Source organism: Podarcis cretensis, assembly GCF_951804945.1.
Source record: "Podarcis cretensis genome assembly, chromosome: 10".
Classification (NCBI taxonomy): domain Eukaryota; kingdom Metazoa; phylum Chordata; class Lepidosauria; order Squamata; family Lacertidae; genus Podarcis; species Podarcis cretensis.
The window spans coordinates 19,598,409-19,618,695 of record NC_137179.1 but is presented as its reverse complement, the minus strand read 5'-3'; the positions used below and the strand labels follow the sequence as shown (position 1 = coordinate 19,618,695).

General features: G+C 43.4%; 1 protein-coding gene across 2 annotated transcripts in view; it reads right to left on the bottom strand.

Moving 5' to 3' along the window:
• The window catches only part of SLC6A13 (solute carrier family 6 member 13), a 44,878-nt gene extending 26,600 nt beyond the window's left edge, over nucleotides 1–18,278 (bottom strand). The window contains exons 1-5 of one of the 2 annotated variants that reach the window (XM_079992653.1): nucleotides 18,244–18,278; nucleotides 12,935–13,221; nucleotides 5,088–5,222; nucleotides 2,177–2,317; nucleotides 942–1,026 (exon numbers count right to left, since the gene is read on the bottom strand). In XM_079992653.1, the coding sequence (XP_079848779.1) occupies nucleotides 942–1,026; nucleotides 2,177–2,317; nucleotides 5,088–5,222; nucleotides 12,935–13,151 (578 nt within the window). In that variant the 5' untranslated portion in view covers nucleotides 13,152–13,221; nucleotides 18,244–18,278. Of the gene's footprint in view, nucleotides 1–941; nucleotides 1,027–2,176; nucleotides 2,318–5,087; nucleotides 5,223–12,934; nucleotides 13,222–17,724; nucleotides 17,879–18,243 lie in introns of those variants that run through there. The other variant, XM_079992654.1, reaches the window with a different exon arrangement.
• Between the last annotated feature and the right edge of the window lie 2,009 nt (nucleotides 18,279–20,287).

Genomic DNA, 20,287 nt, shown 5'->3' with positions numbered 1-20,287 from the left:
TGGCCCGGTGGCCCAGAACGTTATCTCCTGCCACCCCACAGGTCAATTTTGACAGGTGGGCAGGGCCACGAACCTGACAAACATCCGATGTCATGATGCGTTGAAACAAATTTTCTCGCCAAAGAAGCCACACTCTTACAGTGCTCCTTTGTGGGTTTTTGTGTTGTGTGTTTGAATAACCTCCAAGTATTTGACGCAGAGAGTTGATTTCAGAAAGGAAAACGCAAGGGCGGTTTCTATGGAAATGACCTAATTGTCCTCTCTGGTAAAGGAGTGCAGAGGTGTAAATGCATGTGTGGAGGAAAAACAGGATTAGATCACGAAAAAGTGCCACTCCTGCACTGCTTCTGAAACCAGGCAGCTGCCATGTGCTCACTGTGCTGGAGCGCACATTATGTGCTCCTGAGTCATTTCCAGTGCCAGCCCTCTCCTGCCACCTCCTTCACTGCTTCTTCTGATTTATATACAAATCTATATTTATGTATTTGTACAATCGATCTATGAGAAGGCAGCAAACAACCATTATTGCTTTTGTGCCTGGAATCAGGAGGAGGGGGTTCATTGTTGGGTTGGTACAAAGGTGCAGACAGCAGCTGCCACAAGATACCGGATGGGTGGACCTTATGTTAAGAGCATGCATTGGTATGCATTGAAATTTGCATAGTTCATTTTAAAAATATGCAAAAGATGAGGAATAGACGAGAAACCCAAGGCCAGATTTATGTTCCGCTTTGTGCAGAACTTAACTGATTTAAATCGCAAATTAAGAGTTAAGGTGCTCAGAGACCAAGATTCCATTCCCACAGTTCATGCCTTTCTTAGTTAGCAATGTGAGCTATCGAGATCGTTAGACTTTGCACGTCCAACAGAAGACTCCTGCGGCTGGTGGTTGGTCATAGCTGTGGAAACCGAACCTGAAAATGGAGGGAATCTTCACTTACTCCCAAAACTCTATAACAGGAGAGGTGGCATTTTCGGCCGACACATTTAGCGAAGTGTTTGTCTTCTGGAATTCCACACAGTTCTCTGTAAGACAGGCCCAAGTGACAGAAACTGAAAACATACAATTGGAAGACATCCCCACAAAATGCAACTAATCCACTTTCCTAAAAAAAAAGGGGGGGGAGACCAGGAATAAAACTGCAGAATGCAATAGGATGCTCAGGAAAGAAAGTGTCTGTGTCACATGAGGCTAGGATCCTACAGAGAGCAGGCCTGGGAGTGGTGTCCAGCAAAGTGGGGCCCATCTACCACTGAAGCACTTCTGGGAAGCGATGAGGATGGTGAGCACGTGGTGAGGTGCTCAACACCAGCATCATGCTGAACCCACTGACCTCAGAGTTTGGCGCCAAACCTGATTGAGATAGCTGTTCATGAGTGTGACTGGGCATCCAAGCCTATATATTTATGAAAAGGATGAGGCATGTTCTTTCCTAGACAAGACTGGCTACTCTTGATTGACTGGCCACTACACCAGTGTGGTGTAGTGGTTAAGAGCGGTGGACTTGTAATCTGGGGAACCGGGTTCGCATCTCCGCTCCTCCACATGCAGTTGCTGGGTGACCTTGGGCTAGTCACACTTCTTTGAAGTCTCTCAGCCCCACTCACCTCACAGAGTGTTTGTTGTAGGGGAGGAAGGGAAAGGAGAATGTTAGCCACTTTGAGACTCCTTCGGGTAGTGATCAAGCGGGATATCAAATCCAAACTCTTCTTCTTCTTCTTTCAGAGCCCATGAAGTTCAGGACTTAACAGCTCAAGACTACAGCTAGCTCAGAGGTGGTTTCCCCTCCCCCCCCCCACGATACCAATCCTGTGTGGGGCTAGGGCTAAATTTCAGCCCATCATCTGCAATAATATCCATGTCCATATGTAATGGAGAGAAGGCAAGACAAGGCAGCCTGCACTGCCTTGTCAAAAGTGGGTAGAAGTTTGTTTGTGTTTAGTGCACAAGGAGGGCATATGCTGGGTTGGCCTCCCACGGGGAAGGAGGGGCAGAAGAGTAAGAACGTGGCCATGTGGATCTCCCTGGACAGGGGGTTCCGAAGGGTTGAAGCCACGATGGGAAATGGAGTACTGTAGATGGTTATTGCTAGCGGGGGGGGGGGGATAGGGGTGGAATCAGTACAAAGTAATACAAAGCATCTTGCAGAACAGCAAGGGAGGGACTCCAGATTACCTGTGTTCCACTCATGATCACAGCTGCCCCATGGAAGGTCTATGGTGAATGAGCTGAAGAGGTAAAACAAGGCCCAGGCCAGAACAATAATGTAATAGAAATTAAGTAGTACAACAATCACCTGGGAAGCATAACCAATTCCTGCAGAGTGAACAAAAGAAACAGGGAAGGGGATTTTAAGAAAATTAATTGGAGTAATAAAGATAGGGTGGTTTTGTTTTTTCAGGGTTGCACCTACATTTGGGGGTGCCCCGAAGCTTGAACTGTTATGGGGCCCCCTTTGCAACCAGCAAGGAGGTCTCGTTAACCACTGGTTATCTTCTTCAGTGGGGTTGTACCACGACAGATCCCCACAATTATTTTAATAATAGTAATAATAATAACTACGACATCTCAGATCTTGATTAAAATTGCTATACTGGATTATCTCCCATGTCAAAGTCACTGCAGTAAATAAATATTTCCCATGCCTTGTAGTTTTCAAGTTCTTGGGAGGGGGTGAGAAATAGGGAAATGTTATATACATTTCTGGGGGCCCTCTGGGGTTAAAGGCTCTGAAACTTAAGATTCTTAAATTTCATAGTAGATCTGCCCTGGGTTGCATCCCAGTGGTGGGCAAGCAAGTTGTAAAAGTCAGTGGTTTCTATACACAAACACAAGCGCACTCACTTACGCTCCATATAACACCCCTCTCCATTCTCCTTCCATGCAAACAAAGGGTTCAAGGGTTCATTCCAGCCAGGCAAAGGAGTATCTGGCCCCTTGGGGTGGTGTGTGGCCTGAGGAGAGGCCTGAGGGACAAATTAAATCCTCTGGAGGACTATACTTGGCCCCCAGGACTTGAAGTTCCCTTTGCTAAAGTCAGCTGGCTATCAGTTGTTGATTGCATTGAAACAACTGCCTTTGTTGACATGGGCAAGAAATTCCAGCAGCCCTTTGCTTACGATGTTATAGCGAACAATGAACTCCATCCACTTCTACCTACCTGAGCTAACTGCCAGGCTGTGATTAACACAGTAATTTGTCCTGGAATGAAGCAGAAATAAATCAAGAGTCCCTAATTACCCAGGAACCTTTTAGCCTCAACTTTCCATTTGATCCAGATTTTGAGTAACCTTAAAATCATGCAAACATCTGATCAGAAAGTGAAGTGCTCCATTATACTAGAACTTGGAAGAGGGGGTGTCATCCACTGAATCTGAAGGATAGGGGATTCAGAACAGGCTATTTGCCATGCTGGCTGAGGCTGATTGGAGACGCCTGCCCTAATCCATAATTTTCATAAAATCCCCATAGGGCATGCATTCTCATTGCAGGATACATCAACTTTTCTTTCCCATTTTCTCAGGTGCTCCATTCACCATTCTGGGTGTTCCTTTCATTCACCATGTCTTCTTCCCCTTGGTTTAATTTCCACTTACTTTTTAAATTTTCCCTGCACCTGTTTATGCACTGTACATTTCCTAGGTGTCATATATTCCAGAATCTTACAATTCTACAGGAAAACTAGTAGAGGCTTCCCCTTTTCTCTGTTACTTTACACTAGTTCCGAAGTGTGCCTTATGTCTTGATTTTGGCACAGCAGCCCTTGTTGGAGGAACTGGGCATGAGGAAGGTGTTAATTTCCTACATGAGCACAAATCACTCTATATATTAGAAAAGGCCAGAGGTGCAAGGCCAGCCAAGCCCGTTGCTATGGCAATGGCCCAGGGTCGCCTATGTAAGGATTGATGCATGCCAGCTCATCTGTGCCAGGGTGTGTTGTGTGTCCGGGTCAATCTTGTGAAGGGAGTCGGCATTACGTCTTGAATTGCTGGAGCAACAGATATGCTTTGTACTTGTATGTGTCTGTAGCTGTATATGCTACATCCTGTATATATATTTCTCAGCATCCAGAACTGTATTACTGAAGCTTTATCTTCTGCAGCAGTAGACTATTTGGGGCTCTAAGCTGCCTCTGTGTGTTGACTGGATCTGGAGGCAACTTCCGCTGTGTGGGGATCTCATCTCAGATTCCCAACAGACCTTACACCAGCCGGAAGAGAGTGAGGGAATCTTTGATTTAAAACAAACATAAAAACATCAAAAGTAGACATAAGCATGCATTTTACAGAGCAAAACAAAAAAAGAAGGACGATCTTTGATTAGCACCCACCCCATGCTGATTGGCACTGCATTAATACAATTTCCCCCAACCTGGTTGATCCTTTCTTTTAATCAGTAAACATCTGCATTTAACATTTTCTTTCAGCTAATGTGCAACCTGAGCTTCTGTTTTCCCTTTGCATCATGTTAATTTTCCTCTTCTATAAAAATTGAGATTCCTGTGGTCACTTCAGCCACACTCTGTTGCCTCCACAACAGTGATCTTTGTCACAGCTGAGGGGCGTTTGCATTTTCCACTGACAGGTATCACTCTCAAGCTTCAAGAAGCAGGGGTGCTGCTGTTGCAAGAGACACAGTCGTTTAAAACCCAAAATAGTGCTGATGCACGATGATCTGATGCTAATGCTACAGCCAACATCCAAAATTGGGCAAACGCTGACATCTGCATGTGAATGCTGACACCCCTAGCTGAATCTTGTGGGTGCGCAGGGAGGCAAAGGATTTGCCTGTTCACATTCTGTCTGTCCATCAGACATCTTATTTACTTGAGCGTGGCCTCTGATTTATGCTAGGGCCCTCCAGCCCACCTGCCACAGAGCAAAAAGATCTTCACGTGATACAAAGTGTATGGAAATGTTATGCAAATATGTGTCCCCTTTTGGAGGCCAGGCAGAGGGTCCAATCCACATGCAAGTGTACCGGGCCCAGAAAATCCCATTGATGCCCTATGTAAGATAGCTCCTTTAGTGCAAAAGGTGGTACAGACTTTCTAGCAAACAAGCTGGCCCCATCATACCCAACTCACCTTCAAAGAGAGGGCACAGCCTCCGCCAGGAAGTGACACCTCCCTGGCTGGTGTACTGCCCAAGTGCCGTCTCCAGGAAGAATACTGGGATCCCGCAGGTGAAAAGGAAGATGAGGTAGGGGATGAAGAAGGCACCTACAGGTTCAGAAACACATGGAGGTGTTAGATGCTCAGGCTTTCAAAACAGGAAGCTATGGTGATGACAAAGAGCCAAATGGGGAGGGGCATTTATTTATTTATTTATTTATTTATTTATTTATTTATTTATGAAAATATTCATCCTTTTGTTGTTCATTTGTTATATTCAGAAAACCAAACTGAATTATTATTATTATTATTATTATTATTATTATTATTATTAGAAAAGATATGTTTGCTAACCACACAATTGAAGTAGTTTGACCTTCAGAGGTGTTTGAAGATCTTCCCTTGGGTTTGGGCCAGCCAATAGCAATACACTTCTCCGGGATTCTGCCAGCAGAATGTTGAGCTTTTGGACACATTGACCCAATGGGCCAGTGAGCAGCTTTGGCATGGTTTTTAGAAAGAAAGCTCAGACTACAACAAATAGGTTTTGAATACTTCCTAGCAGAACAAGAAGGTTCAAACCTTTGATCAGGATGAGACAAATGCAACTTTGATTGTATTTGATCACAGACAAATTGCATTTAAAAAAATGAGTTTAGTAACATCACAGAGTCAGCCGTGGAACAAAAACAGTCTAACTTAACCCTCTGCACAAAGCAAGCCTATCAATTCATTAGTCTTAAGAGCCCAAATGAATATGCTCCCAACTATTCTCCACAATATTTTGCTCTGCAAACTTTGAACATATTGAAGATATTTTTGGAATACTCTTATCATTTGCCAAATACTTACTCAGGATTGGAAATCTATATTTTACATACAATATTTGCTTCACTATTTGATACCAGAATAATGTTTGATACTTGATACAACATGGTATTCCGTACTCAACAGTGCTTGACTGCTGCCATGCAAGGATATCTTGCAAGTTATTTTTTACAGCTGACATGCAACCATAGTTAATATTAGATAGCATTCAGTAGTTGTCATGTAATATCAAATGGTGTTAATATTTGATGCGGGCCCAGCATTAAAGCAGTCAAAAGATGCTTATCACAGTAGCACCAACCTATTCAGCAACGTTCAAACTGGTGGCCCCTTGTGACATATGGGGCAGTATCCAACTAACACATCCCATCAACACAAGGATTTCTGCAACAGGACTCCCCCCCTCCTCTCCTTCCCACCCCATGTCCTCCCCAAATCTAGACTGGAGGGTTGGAGGCATGAACGGGGAGGCGGGTCAAGTCCCATTGAGCAAGCAGAAATTTTTGCACTGATGGGATGCACTACTCAACACTACTGTAGATACAACCCATGACTAACATTTTGATTGAAAGGGGAAGGAATTAAAGCAATTCTAATGCCTTTTGTGTCCAGGTTTGGACAGATGCAGGCTCTGCTCCTTGGCGTTAATTGCTAGCCACTTTCAACACCTCCATCCATTCCAGGATCAAGCCAATATTTAACTGACTGGAAAATCACAATTAACTTTAATTTGCTCCGAAATCCCTTTAATGGTTCCAGCTCTTAGCAGGCTGGACTGGGCTCCCTGCCCTTTGACTGAAGTCCACACCAAGCTGGCATGGCAGGAGGCTGTGCCTGCTATGGAAGCAATGAGCTTTCAGACCCTGGGGGCAGAGGGAGGTGAGATCACTCCTCTGGTTGCCTTCCTCTCTTCCTAGCCAATAGTAAAGGAGGATGCTTTACTAAGCCTGACAGCAGAAACTGAGCTAGTATCTTCCATGCTTTTCATTGCTTTTTTGTGTGTGCTAAAAGGGCATGTACCTTTCAGTTTAGTCAAGAACACCAGCTGAAAGATGATTCCTTTTTCTTGCTGAAAGAGAAATCCAGGGTCCAATTAAAACATGATGCCAGGTCATATTTTAGAGGAACAAGGAATGGAACCAATAGCGAGATCCACATGTAGGTCAAGTTTGAACTGAGTGTCAGTGGTGGCTGGTGTCAATGGGGCTGGGAGGTAGAAGGCAGGGACACTAGGGCCACAGTCAACACCATACATTTAAAGCAGCATTATATGAAGGGGAGGTTTGCTATTTATTTATTTAATAAAATTTATATACCACTTGACTGTAAAGAAAGAAAGAAAACTCCTCAGAGTAGTTGAGTGGATAGGAACATCCATCATCAGTATTCAATTACAGTATTGCTACCAGTATATATTTATTACTATTGTATTGATTTCCAATTTGTATTGATGGTTGCATTGTATATTTTTGTAATAATTGCTTTGGTTTGATTTAATTTGTTGTACATCACCAGACCCCAAAAGTGTCCTAGAAAAAATCAAGACATCCTGTGGTTTTTCTTTTGTTGCGAGAGAATGTTGGCCATTTTGGATGCCATGATCTCATGCAATTGCACACCACAATTATTTCCTGAGGCTGTGATCTTGTGCGGTGCCCCCAAAATACACAATTTGGAGCACCATGCCTGAAAAAAAGCTCTTTTTCAGGGGGCAGGATTGTGGTGCAAAACCACACGAGATCAAGACATCCAAAACGGCCAACATTCTCTTGAGAAAAAACAGGAAGATGGCGTCTGGGAATATTGTGTCTTGGATTTTGCCATCAAGGTGTTAGAGGGTATGCATCACCAAGATAAATTTTATATATTAAGCAGTATAAAAATGGTTTAAAATAAATGTTGAAATCATCCCTGACCATTGGCCATCATAGTGGGGTTGATGGGAGTTAGCGCAGTTGATAGTCAAGCAACATCTGAAGTGCACCATGTTGCCTGTTCCTGAAGTAACAATGGGGCTTCTTAGTAAACATGCATAGGGTTGGCGAACCCAAGTTTAGGAACATTCCAGCCTCACAAAAATAAAAACAAGCCTCCCCTCTAATCCCTCCTCAAAAACAAAATTCTCAAGCAGAAAGAGAAACAAAAAGGAAAGCCGGCATGGAAGTAGCTAATCCCTTTCATGCTGTCAGGGTGGGAAAGCGGTTTAGGTAGGCCTCTAAGGCAAATCCAAAAGATTTCAGACCAGAGTTCATAAATCTACTCACCGATAACTCTTACCAGTACCAAGTCCTTCTAACCTGTTTTTCTACAAGCTTCCAGAAAGTCAGATTAAGTAAATAGTTATCAAACAAAACAAGGAGAACAATTCCCAAATACGTCTCTAGGTAATTTTTTCCAGAACACATACATAACCCACACGACAGCACAGAGCGTCTCTGTGGCAGATGACTCCTGTTGAGTCTTTTAAAGGAAACGTTATTATAATAGGTTCTTGTACTGCAAAAGCCTATAAATTATCTTAACTGAAGAGAAGAACTTCTGTACTCATATTATACAACTCTTCGGATTTAAAATCTTACTAAGACAGTTACTGCACTTTTTACTTCAGTGGAGCTGGTTGAGATGAACACCTATTATCTCCAAACTGCAACTTATCACACCAGTGGTACTAATATAAAGAGAGACGAAAACATTTTCTTGACTTTATTTTTTGTAACATAAAAAGAAAACCATGGGGCCCTTTTTTAGCAGGTATGGCAATGAATGGTGGGCCTCACTAACCCACCTATATAGTGTTCTCTGGTACATGCTTCCATTGTGAGGGGAAATTTAGTTTACTAGCACAAACATCTTAACATGGTGCTAGAAAACTAATTCTCTCGCCCCAACATATTTTGTTTTGTGGATGATAGTTTCATGTGTGTCTTGTTGTAGCATCACTGTGAGACTCATAACAAGTCTCTTCACCCCTTGCCTACATCATTTTGAATGCCCCACAAGGACAGATGGGAGAATCTGTCAATTTCAGTTTATTTCAGTACCTCATTTTCCCATCTTAAATTCATTTCTCCACCTCTGTGATTTTTTTAAAAAAAGATCTCATGAAAAATTTGTCAGCACTGTAGTGTGAATTTCTTCCAGTTTAGACATTTGTATGCAACTTCCCCTAAAATACACATTTTTACAAATAATTTTCCCCCTAATCCTGCACATGCTTATATGCTGTTTTCACAAATATGAACATTTTATGCACGTTTTATCCTAGTATGTGCCTGGCAAAATTTGGAGAAGCGTGGCTCTTATTGTGTTTTGGTTTGCACATTATTTCAGAAAGTGTGGGTTAGGTAGGTTCTCCTTTAAATGTGTCCTTATTCAAATTTCTCCCTCATCCTTACCCACAAGTAAACAAGTGTGTGTCTGAGAGAGAGAGAGCTTTCTAAGGACAGAGTAAAAGAAGACATCTCCTTGGCAACTCTCTTCATTACATCTTAGGACTATGCACCATGTGAGGCAAAATTGTAATGTTATGGAAAGGAGTCATGCTGTCCTCTCATTCCAAAAGGTGGGTAAGGGAAGGGGGAAAGCCCTGCCTTTAGTGGGAACACAGAATAATTTCTTCCTTCATGCAAGGAACTATTTCTACTAATTTGACTAGTTGGGGCTCCCAGCAGAGGAAGGGAGGAGGAGGAGAGAGGAACCAGTGCTTCAGAGCCATTCCTGTCTTCCTTACTTTTGGGAGTCATTTTTGGGATGCTAACCCATTACAGACTGTAAGGCTACCAGATTTCTTTCGATGAATCCGGAAACACTTTTCAACTTCAATGGATTTTATATGGGGACTGATTTGTAAATCCGGGGTCTGTCCCCGCGAAACAGTGACATCTGGTAACCTTATTACAGAGCCATAATGTTATAGCCAGGTTTTTAGTCCCTCTTCTCTCAATATAGCAATAACTCTGCCTGGCTTTCCAAGCTCTTGTCAAGATTAGTCAGATGGTTGTTGTTTTTACAGTAAAAGTCCTGTAGCAAGCTTAAAGACTAGCTAATTTGTTATGGCATGAGCTTTCGTGGACACACATTCACTTCAGATGCATGAGGAATTGTTATCTATGGATATTTGTGAGTGAGAGAGACAGACACACGGACACAGCGTAGAGCAAAAAGCAGTAGGAGAAAATGGCCATGGAATGCAGAATGTGCCTTCTGAAACCGATCAACTCAAGCATGGAAAATAAGTACGGCAACCATTTCAGCACTACAAAGCAGTCATCCTAGACTCACTTTGTAAATTAAGCATCCATAGAGGGACAGGAAGCCAGTAGCCATGTTTGGACAATCAAAACCAGGCTCCAAAATACTAATGAGTTCTGGGCACACAGGTGCAGCCCTTTCGCTTCTTTAGCATGAGTGAGGAAAGAAGCCATGAAGCCACAGTTAAGTCTGTTACATGCAGACTGGGACACAGGGGCGCTAGCTAGGGGGAGCCCTCAATATCCCGCCATGATGTGCGCATGCCGTGCACCGTGCTTGCATCATGAGATGGCACACATGACATGAGCAAAAACAAACCAATAACTCCTCTCCCACAAACACATTGAAAAGGCCATAGAATGTTAATCAGCACAAGCTTTGGTTGGAAAGGAATGTATGGATGATATTCAATGCTAGTCCTTATTCAAAGTAGGCCCACTGAAATAAACATGACTAACTTAGGTTCATCAATTTCAGTGGGTCTACTCTGAGTAGGACTTGGAGGAATTCAACTTTGTCCATTTTGTTTCTGCTTGCAGGGTTAATAGCTGCTCTCTTTTTTTCCCTCCCCCCCCCCCCTTTTTTATTAAAGATATGCACAATGTCTCTTTTTTCAAGTTACATTTTCCATAGGTCAGTTTCATTTGTTGAGACATTAGGGTTACATTAGGAAGAAAAAGGGGGAAGAGGTGGAGGGGGCCATGTTGGGGGGGGGTCGGGAGGCGATGTTTCTATTTTACTTAAGGTATGTGTGGGGTTTTGTGTCAGTGTCGTTTGTGCAGGTTCTCTTTGCTATTCGCTTGTGTTCCTTTGGTGGTGAGAGAGGTTGGGGTTGGCCTAGGGTGTGGTTGCTTGTTTGTGACTGGCTGTGGTGAACTTTGTTTTTGTGTGTGAGTGGGGTGGGTGTTCTTGAATCAGATTAGCCATATTGATTTGTATGCTATTGGTGGATTCTCGTCATTGTCTTGTTGGGCTGTATATGTGATAAAGGGGAGCCATACTGCGGTGAAGGCATCTTTTTCTATTTTTGTTCCTCTGTCAGTTTCAGTTTATTGGTTAATTTTTCTAGTAGGGCTATTTCCCATACTGTTTGGTACCATTGGTCCATGCTTACTCCTGACAGGTCTCTCCAGTGTCTGGTTATGATGTTTCTGGTTGCTGAGAGTAGGTGGGTTATGAGTTATTTGTGATGTGAGTGGGCATTATTGTCTTGGAAGATGTTCAGCAGGGCCAATTCTGGGGTGATTTCTAATACAATGGTACCTTGGGTTAAGAACTTAATTCGTTCTGGAGGTCCTGTTCTTAACCTGAAACTATTATTAACCTTAGGTACCACTTTAGCTAATGGGGCCTCCTGCTGCCGCTGCGCCACCGCCACACAATTTCTGTTCTCATCCTGAAGTAAAGTTCTTAACCCAAGGTACTATTTCTGGGTTAGTGGAGTCTGTAACCTTAAGCGTCTGTAACCCGAGGTACCACTGTACTCGCTTAGTTATTTTACATATTTCTCGTATGGCTGTCGTCCAGAATAGTTGGATTTTGGGGCATTCCCACCACATGTGGAGGTATGTGCCTATGGAGGTGCACCCTCTCCAACATTTTGGTGAGGTTCCCAGGTGAATTAGCGCTAATTTCCTTGGTGTTAGGTACCACCTGTAGGTAAGTTCTTTTTTTCCCATTGATATGGATTTAAAAGGGGGTTTAGACCACATTCTGGTCCACTGAGTGGGGTTAATCTCATAGCCTATGTTGTCCTCCCATTGTTTTTTGATTACGTCTAGGGGGTTCGTGGGATTTTGGAGTAGCATTTTGTATATTGCGGTTACCATTCCTTCGCCATGTCCCTTTGTTGTTAGGAGGAGGTTTTCAAAGGTTGTCAGGGGCTGCTGATTTTACTACTGGATTGTTTACGAGGGCATGTAATTGGTGATGTGTTAACCAAGGCATTTGGGTGTCTTCTAGTTTGTCTTGTATTTCTTGTGTTGACAAGGGTTTGTTATTTTTATAGAAGTCTGTTGGCGATATAGGCCTTTGGTTTGCCAGGTTTTTATCTGAAGGTTTTGTGCTGCATGACGGAATAATGGGTGGTATGCCAGGGGAATTAGTGAGGATGGGGTTGGGGTTAGTTTGCTTATTTCTGCTTTCCATGCTTTAAGCATGGTCTGTGTGTGCTTCCTTTTTCTTTTTTTGATGGGGTGGGAGTGGAAAACGACACGGGAAGGAAAAGTTCACCAAGAACCTCAGCACCGTTGCTTCAGTCAAAAAAAATAAAAGGCCTTTATAGTTGCATGAATATTTATTTATTTATTCTTTTTAATAATGTCGGGAGATCTCATGTTGTGTGTGGTTTTACACTTAGCTCGCAAGGACACAAACAGTTTTCGGGAGAAAATTGTGGAAGTCACTGGCTGCATCCTAAGTCCCCCCCCCTCCCCACCTTGTACTGGGGTTTGAAGAGGAAGCTCTTAGGTGGTTTTGTGCAAGTTCCTCTTTCTCTCTCACCCTAATCTACCACATAAGGGTGCTGTGAAGATAAATGGCATAAACTTTGCAAAACATTTTGTACGTTGGAAAAGGCTGGCACTTGGCTTGCTTCGGCTGGCATTATTGATTCCCTCCCACCCACCCCCCATGGTATGCAACTGCAGGTGTGCAGGTTCTCTTGTGATCAATGGGAAAGTGACACAGTTGAGACATCTAGCAGATGCGATGTAAATTTGCTAGGCAAGAGCTGCACTTACCACCACCGTTCTTGTAGCAGAGATAAGGGAACCGCCAGACGTTCCCCAATCCGATGATTTCTCCTGCTACAGAGAGCACATATTCCATTTTGTTGTTCCAGTGGTCGCGTTCTAGTGTTTGATCTCTTGCTTCTTGCTTCTTCTTCTTCTTCTTCTCCCCAGAGGCTTGTGCAGGTATTTCTCCATTGATCACTGCCCCGGGGACTCTGTAATCCATCCCACCTTCAAAAGGTCAGTGTTGCCTTTCGCCCCTCCACTGTTATGCTTACAACAATCAAATTCTCAAGCTGGAGGAAAAGTGAGAGACAAACTCAGGGACACGCTCAAAAGTTCACACCACAGCTTTCTTGCTTACAACAGCTGGATATGTTGACATTCCAAGTGCACAAGATGTACCCATAGACTTTACTGAGGCAGGAGGTATTTACTTTGGATTAGAAGAACAGTGTCAGCTTAATTTTTAAATGATTCATCTCAAAATGTTCTGGTTCCTCACAGAGTATCCTTTCAGTAAGCATTCGCCAATGTTTTGTACACCACCAGGTATTTTGTTTATTTACTTCCCCTTTTCATTTTAATTCATTTCACTTGTGAAAACAATTCAGTGAAGATATTGCAATCCTGTTTGCTTTTACAAAAGTGTGCCTAGAAGCCCTGGGCTCAGACATGTTTTGGGCCATGTTTGCTCCTGTCTCTGGCCCATCACATCCTCCCAGACCCATAGAAATAGCCCTATGGTCCCCTTCAAGAAAATGTATTCACATTTGCCATGGAGCATCAGTGCAATATCCTTCACAACCTGGGGCTGGGATACCTGAACAATAGCTGACCACCAGCTGGATGCTCCTGTGATCTGTGTCAGGGATGGAGAACCTGCACCTAGACTGATGACTGAGAGTGGCCGCTGAGACCACATAACACCGGCCCTGAAAGACCTACATTGACTCCCAGTACATTTCCAAGCACAGTTCAAAGTGTTGGTGCTGACCTTTAAAGCCTTAAACAGCCTTGGCCCAGTATACCTGAAGGAGCATCTCCACCCCCATCGTTCAGCCCAGACACTGAGATCCAGCTCCGAGGGCCTTCTGGTGGTTCCCTCACTGAGAGAAGTGAAGTTACAGGAAACCAGGCAGAAGGCCTTCTCGGTAGTGGCACACATCCTGTGGAATACCCTCCTATCAGATGTCAAGGAAATAAACAGCTACCTGACTTTTAGAAGACATCTGTAGGCAGCCCTGTTTAGGGAAATTTTTAATGTTTGATGTTTTATCATGTTTTTAATATTCTGTTGGGAGCCGCCCAGAGTGGTTCGGAAAACCCAGCCAATAGGTGGGGTATAAATATTATTATTATTATTATTATTATTATTATTATTATTATTATTCGAGATGTACTCCAGATGGGACTACAGCTCCCATAATTGCTGACCATTGCCAATGCTGGCTGGGACTGATGGGGGTTGAAGAGCATCATTCATTAGGAGGGCCAAGGTTCCCCATTATTTCTGTACACCAGTAGACTCCAATTTTTTCAGAGCTCAGAAAAGGGGAAAGCACCAGTCTTCAGACCAGAGGTGAACCTTACTGATGCTTTTGAAGAGGGGTGGGGAGTCTGCTGAGATTTATCCACCTTTAAATCCCAGACTTCTATGCTTTGTTCTCATGGGCACATATTGTGTCCCCTTGTTTTATAAAAAAAAACCAACCCCCCCCCCCCCCCAACTGCAAAAAAATGGTGGTGACACTATTGAACTTCTAAATTCTTTTAAACAGAGTATTCCAGGTAGAGACTGACAAGTGGAGGTGGTAGTGTTTGCTTGTTTACTTTTAAAATTGCACTTTCCGGGTTTTTTCATATTGGCTTTCTGCACTCATCAAAATAAGCCAAACCATGGAATCATAGAATTGTAGAGTTGGCAGGGTCCCTGAGGGTCATCTAGTCCAACCCCTGCAATGCAGGAAGCTCAACTAGAGCATCCCTGATAGGTGGCACTCCAAACTCTGCTTAAAAACCTCCAATGAAGGAGAGTCCACCACCTTCCAAGGGAGTCCATTCCACTGTCAAACAGCTCTTACCATCAGAAAATGAACATGACTTTAGATAAATACTAGCCTCAACTGCCTCCCTAAATTGTGGCCCAGCTAAATTACCAGTATTTAAGCAACACAGTTGAAGGTGACTTGTGTTGAAATACATTTTCATTCCCATATTCTCTTTCTATACTTAATAGCACTTGGAGTACAACTCCCATCATTCCCAGGAAGCTTAGGCTAATGGTCAGAGATGTTGGGAGCTGTAGTCCAGCAACATCTGGGGACCTGAGGTTGAAGAACATTGCTCTAGATCAGGATGTCCCAAACTTGGGTCTCCAGCTGTTTCTGGACTACAGTTCCCATCGTCCCTGACCACTAGTCCTGCTGGCTAGAGATGATGGGAGTTGTAGTCCAACAATAGCTGCAGGTCCAAGTTTGGGAAACCCTGCTCTAGATCAGGGGTGGGGAAGCATGTGGCTCTGCAGAGGTTGCTGGACTCCAATTCCCATTGGGCTCAGCTGGCATGGCCAACAGCCAAGGGTTATGAGAACTGTAGCAACATCTGGGGGTGGGGGGAGTTTCCAACCCTTGTCCTGGAGGACATTTTCAGTTAAGCTGTGCAACAGTGAGACCCAACAGGCCTGACTGCTGCCCCATACAAATTAAGTGGACAATCCTGAATATGTACCAGAAACCCCTTGCAACAGATTGTGGTTCTGTAGCAGGTAGGCAGTGTTCCCTTGAAAGCAGTGCTGGATTTACTTATAAGCTAAACAAGCTATAGCTTAGGGCCCAACTCTCTTGGGGGCCCCAAAAAAAATTTAAAGGAAAAAAACTGGATGTACATTTCCAAAATATAACAATTATTTGATAAAATACATATTTTGTTATGTGCAAATGGCTTTAGATACCTATTAGATCCATAAATTACCATATAGCATATATTCAACACAAAAAACAGCAACAATTTGTTGTTGACAAAGGACAGCTGGACATATAAAGGGCCCCATTACCTTCAGTAGCTTAGGGCCTCATCAAACCTAAACCCGGCCCTTCTTGTAAGACAGGGCCCGAAGGAAGAAAGCTTGTAAACCTCTCCATTGCTTTAGACCAGGGGTGGTCAGAATGGTGTTCTCCAGACATTTTGAGCTACAGCTTCCATCACCCCTGACCATTGGCTGTGTTGGTTGGGGACAGTGGGATTTAGAATACACAACATCTTGGCTACTCTGCCTTCAATGCACTGACTGATCCCAAGTGCATCACTGAAAGGAATGTGGTGAGTCCTAAGAAATTAGGCAGTGACAGAGAGCATCGCATATGCTCTGTAGCATCATAACTCACATCGCACGAATCTTTAACATTGTTTATTGATCAAGGCAAGTGTGTCTGCCATTCTTCTTAAACCAGTGGTGCTTTGGGGCCATTAGAGTCCAAGACCAAGTAACTATCAAGGTGGTAACACGGCGGGGGGCGGGGGGGCTTCAGGCTGAGAGAGGGCTGCTTTAGGTGATTGGATGTGGTGTTAAAAGTGGAATGGGGACTGCAAGGCAGATGAAAGCTTTCGGTGTCTAGCTCTGGGGATTGTTCTAAATAGGGAGGATTCTGAAATAGGGAAAGCTAGTTCCATAATCAGACTTTATTATACGTGCACATTTATACATCACTATTAGGCATAAAGCCTTTATTTTGTGGAAGGCTGAAGCAGCACAGGAGACGGAGACTGGATGTGGGAGATCTTTAGAGGCTAGCAAAAGTAGCTGAGTAAATCTCTCCAAACACATTAGTTTCTGAAAATTAAGCAGACTCTCTGTTGTGATTGGGTTCTGCCCCCTGCCTCCTCTGAACCAGAAATGCCTCTTTCCCTGGAAAAAAATATGAGACTCTCAGGATGCTGCATTCTGGCTCACAGATCTGGACATGTATTGCCCTTTTATTAAAACACACAATGGATACCAGCTGGGAGGCCAAATGCAAGGAAGATCTGGCACATGAGGGATCTGGTGCAAATCCACCTTTTTAAGACCATTTTGGGCATTATTTCAATAGAAACTGCATACATGTGATGGAGTAATGAGCCAGTTAAGAATAGGATGAACAACTACAAAGGATACATCTGCTGTAATTTTAATAATGTAGTGTGTTCTTCAATCTGAGGTCCCCTAACGTTGCTGGAATACAGTGCCCACCATTCTCAACCACTTTAGCCAATCTTCAGGGATGATGGGAGTTGTAGTCCAACAACATCCAGGGAGCCAAGCCAGAAGAACACAGCTTTAATGGGTCTGTAGGAGATATTCCACCTGCTGGGATCCCTACTTCTTTGTAACTTGTAAAAGTAGAGTCTTGATCACTTTCCCATTAGTTCACCTTAGCGATGTGCCAACTATTGCACACCATCTCTTAATGGTGTGGGGGTTTTTTTGGGGGGGAGGTCAGTTTTGAGATCATACTCCAGGGTCCCTTTGGCCCTCTGGATGTTACTAAACTAAAACTCCCACCATCCCTGGTCTGCTGGGCTGATTGCATTTGTAGTTCAACAAAATCTGGAGCCCAAAATGTTCTTCACACCCGCCTCAAGCACAAGACAACCAAGGTGTTTTCTTTTGAAAATGTCTCATTCAGTGCTTTGCCCAGTGAGAGAATGTTCCCATAATCATCATGTACAGAGTATACTTTGCCTTTCCCCCACCTTCCCAATTCAGAATCTTTAATAGTTCACAGTGGTCCAGTTCTCTCTCACGCACACATACACACAAACAAACTCACAGTGGCCCAATCACATGCTAACTTCCTTCATGCCACTTCCAGATGCACCTCAAAGGATCTTTGGATCCCGCTCCCTATAGAGAACCGCTCCAGGAAAATAGTGATGGCATCATTCATGTGAAGAGCATCAGCCATTTGTAGGTTACCGTTTTCCTCCACCACCCTGCCTGCCCGTCAAAACCAAATTCTTTGATTCATTCATTCTCTCAGCCAGTTCCTTTTGTGAAGAAAACAAGAGATTCCAATACACAGGGAGGAATACTACAGCCCAAAGTGCTTTGAAAGCTACACATGAATGCATAGCCAGAAGGAACAAGAAATCATGTTAAATCAGAGAGGCAGGGGGAGGAGAGAAGGAGAAAGAGGTGGGTGCATAAAGATATCTTTGCCACTAAAAGTTGTTAGGCAGTCCACACACATGCACACCACACACAAACGCACAGTTCGCCTGATGACTGCAACACAGCACGACGCAGCAGAGGAGGAGGTACAAAACTAAGTTGTTACCTTGAAGGAATGAGCTGTCAGGGGTCTGGCTGACTGGGGAACCGTGAAAGCAATAAGAAAAAGGTGCTGGCTATTTAAAGCATGCAAGGAAAAAACCTATTCTGCAATGGTGTAATTCTAGACTTTGCCCAGCCCACATTCCTTCCTCCACCCCCACCCCCCAGGGCTGTACAATAAACTACACACGACTTCTGATGTGCCTTACTAAAGGAGCCCTTGCCCACTGCCCAGGCAACTTTCTTCCTTCTCTGCTTTTCGCCATCCGTGTGGAAGAAATGCACACAAATGTGTAAGTTCTGCCTCTCTTTTCACTGTGACCATGTCTGTGTCACTGGTCAATTTCTGTTCAGTCTCACCTTCCAAGGCCCAGCCACTGAAACATACCACAGCATTGTTGAACAATCTTTTAATGGGGATTACGGATATTGAGGGAGCAAACAAAGAGGTTGTTGTTGTTGTTGTTGTTGTTGTTACCACTTGCCCTTCACCCCAAGTTCCGAAGGTGCGTTACAACAATTTAAACACAACGCTAATATTAAAACACACTACTACGCAATATTAAAAACAGTTTAAAAGTTTAAATTACCGAAATAAGATGGATCCTAAAATAGACATTTAAAGTGTCAAAAGGCAGATCAGGGAAATGCGTCCTCAGCATTGGCTGAATGCCCCTTGGAGCTCTTCATAAACCCCATTTTAACCACACAGAACTATTTGGTATCGTCAGCACACTTTGCTACCTCATTGTTCAACCCAAACTCTCGATTGTTTAGGAACAGGTTGAAATACACAGGCCCCAATACTGATGGGGGCCCCCTCCACTTTCTATATACCTCCATTGTGAAAACTGCCCATTCATTCCTGCTCTTCTTCCTGTTTCTAAACCAGTTCATGATCCATATGAGGACCTCTCCTCTTATTCCATGCCTGCTATGCTCACTTTTGAGTCCTTGATGAGGTACTTTGGGAAAAGATTTTTGAAAGTCTGAGTACTGTACACAGTGTTAACACCTCTATCTATGTGCTTGTTGACACTCTAAAAAAAAAAACTCCACTGAATAGGCAAGCTAAGCTAACCAGTCTGTGATTTCCAGAATCCCCTCTAGAACCTTTATGGTATTGAGGCTGATCAGAGGGACAAGTTACTTATTTCACATTTGCGTTCTTTAAGAACTCTCACGGAGATGGCATTCAGATCAAGCAATTTGTTTTTATTTTATTGACAAGGCTTCCTGTGGAAGTTAGTTCAGAGACAGAGATCTGCCCTAAAAGTTATTCTGCGAGGAAAGAAGCAAAAAAATCATTCTGCATCCCTGCATTCTTCTTATTTTCCTTTAATGTACTTTTGACTCCCTTGTCATCTGAAGGCCCAACTACCTCCCTAGCAGGTCTCCTGTTATTAATGCATTTAAATATTCTTTGCAAGACCAAGCATTCCAGCGCACTAATCTTTGCTAGGAGGCTTCTACCATTAGCTTTAAGCATCCAAACACAGTCTCTTTCCAACCATGTCTCTTGCACTTGTGTTTTAGCCTACTCTTCAACCTCTTAATTTCTATCCTGTGCCCTCACACGCTCAATGCCAACTTCTGCCCTCACCCCTTTAAATATTTTTTTCACCTTCCTTTTCAGCCCAGGGGGTGACATTAGGGTGGCTTCTTATGTTGCCTAAAGACAGGACACCACATTTACACAGCATGCTGAGCACATATTTTCCGCTATGCTTGAGGAGATGTGTATAAAATATATATGAGATCTACACCTGAAAATCCCAGGAGTCCTAGTTAAGTGTTTCTCTGCAAATGTGTAGACTAATTTTAAAGTTAATACTTGGGTTATTAAGATTATTATAAAATATGTTAACCTACATGGATACCGGGAATCGAGATAAACCTCTCTCTCTCTGTTTGTGTGTGTGTGTGTGTGTGAGAGAGAGAGAGAGAGAGAGAGAGAGAGAGAGGGAGAGATGCAGGGGGGGGGAGAGAGAGAGAGAGATTAAAAACAAACGTATAATTACAGCTAAAAACAGCATGGCGCCAGCTCT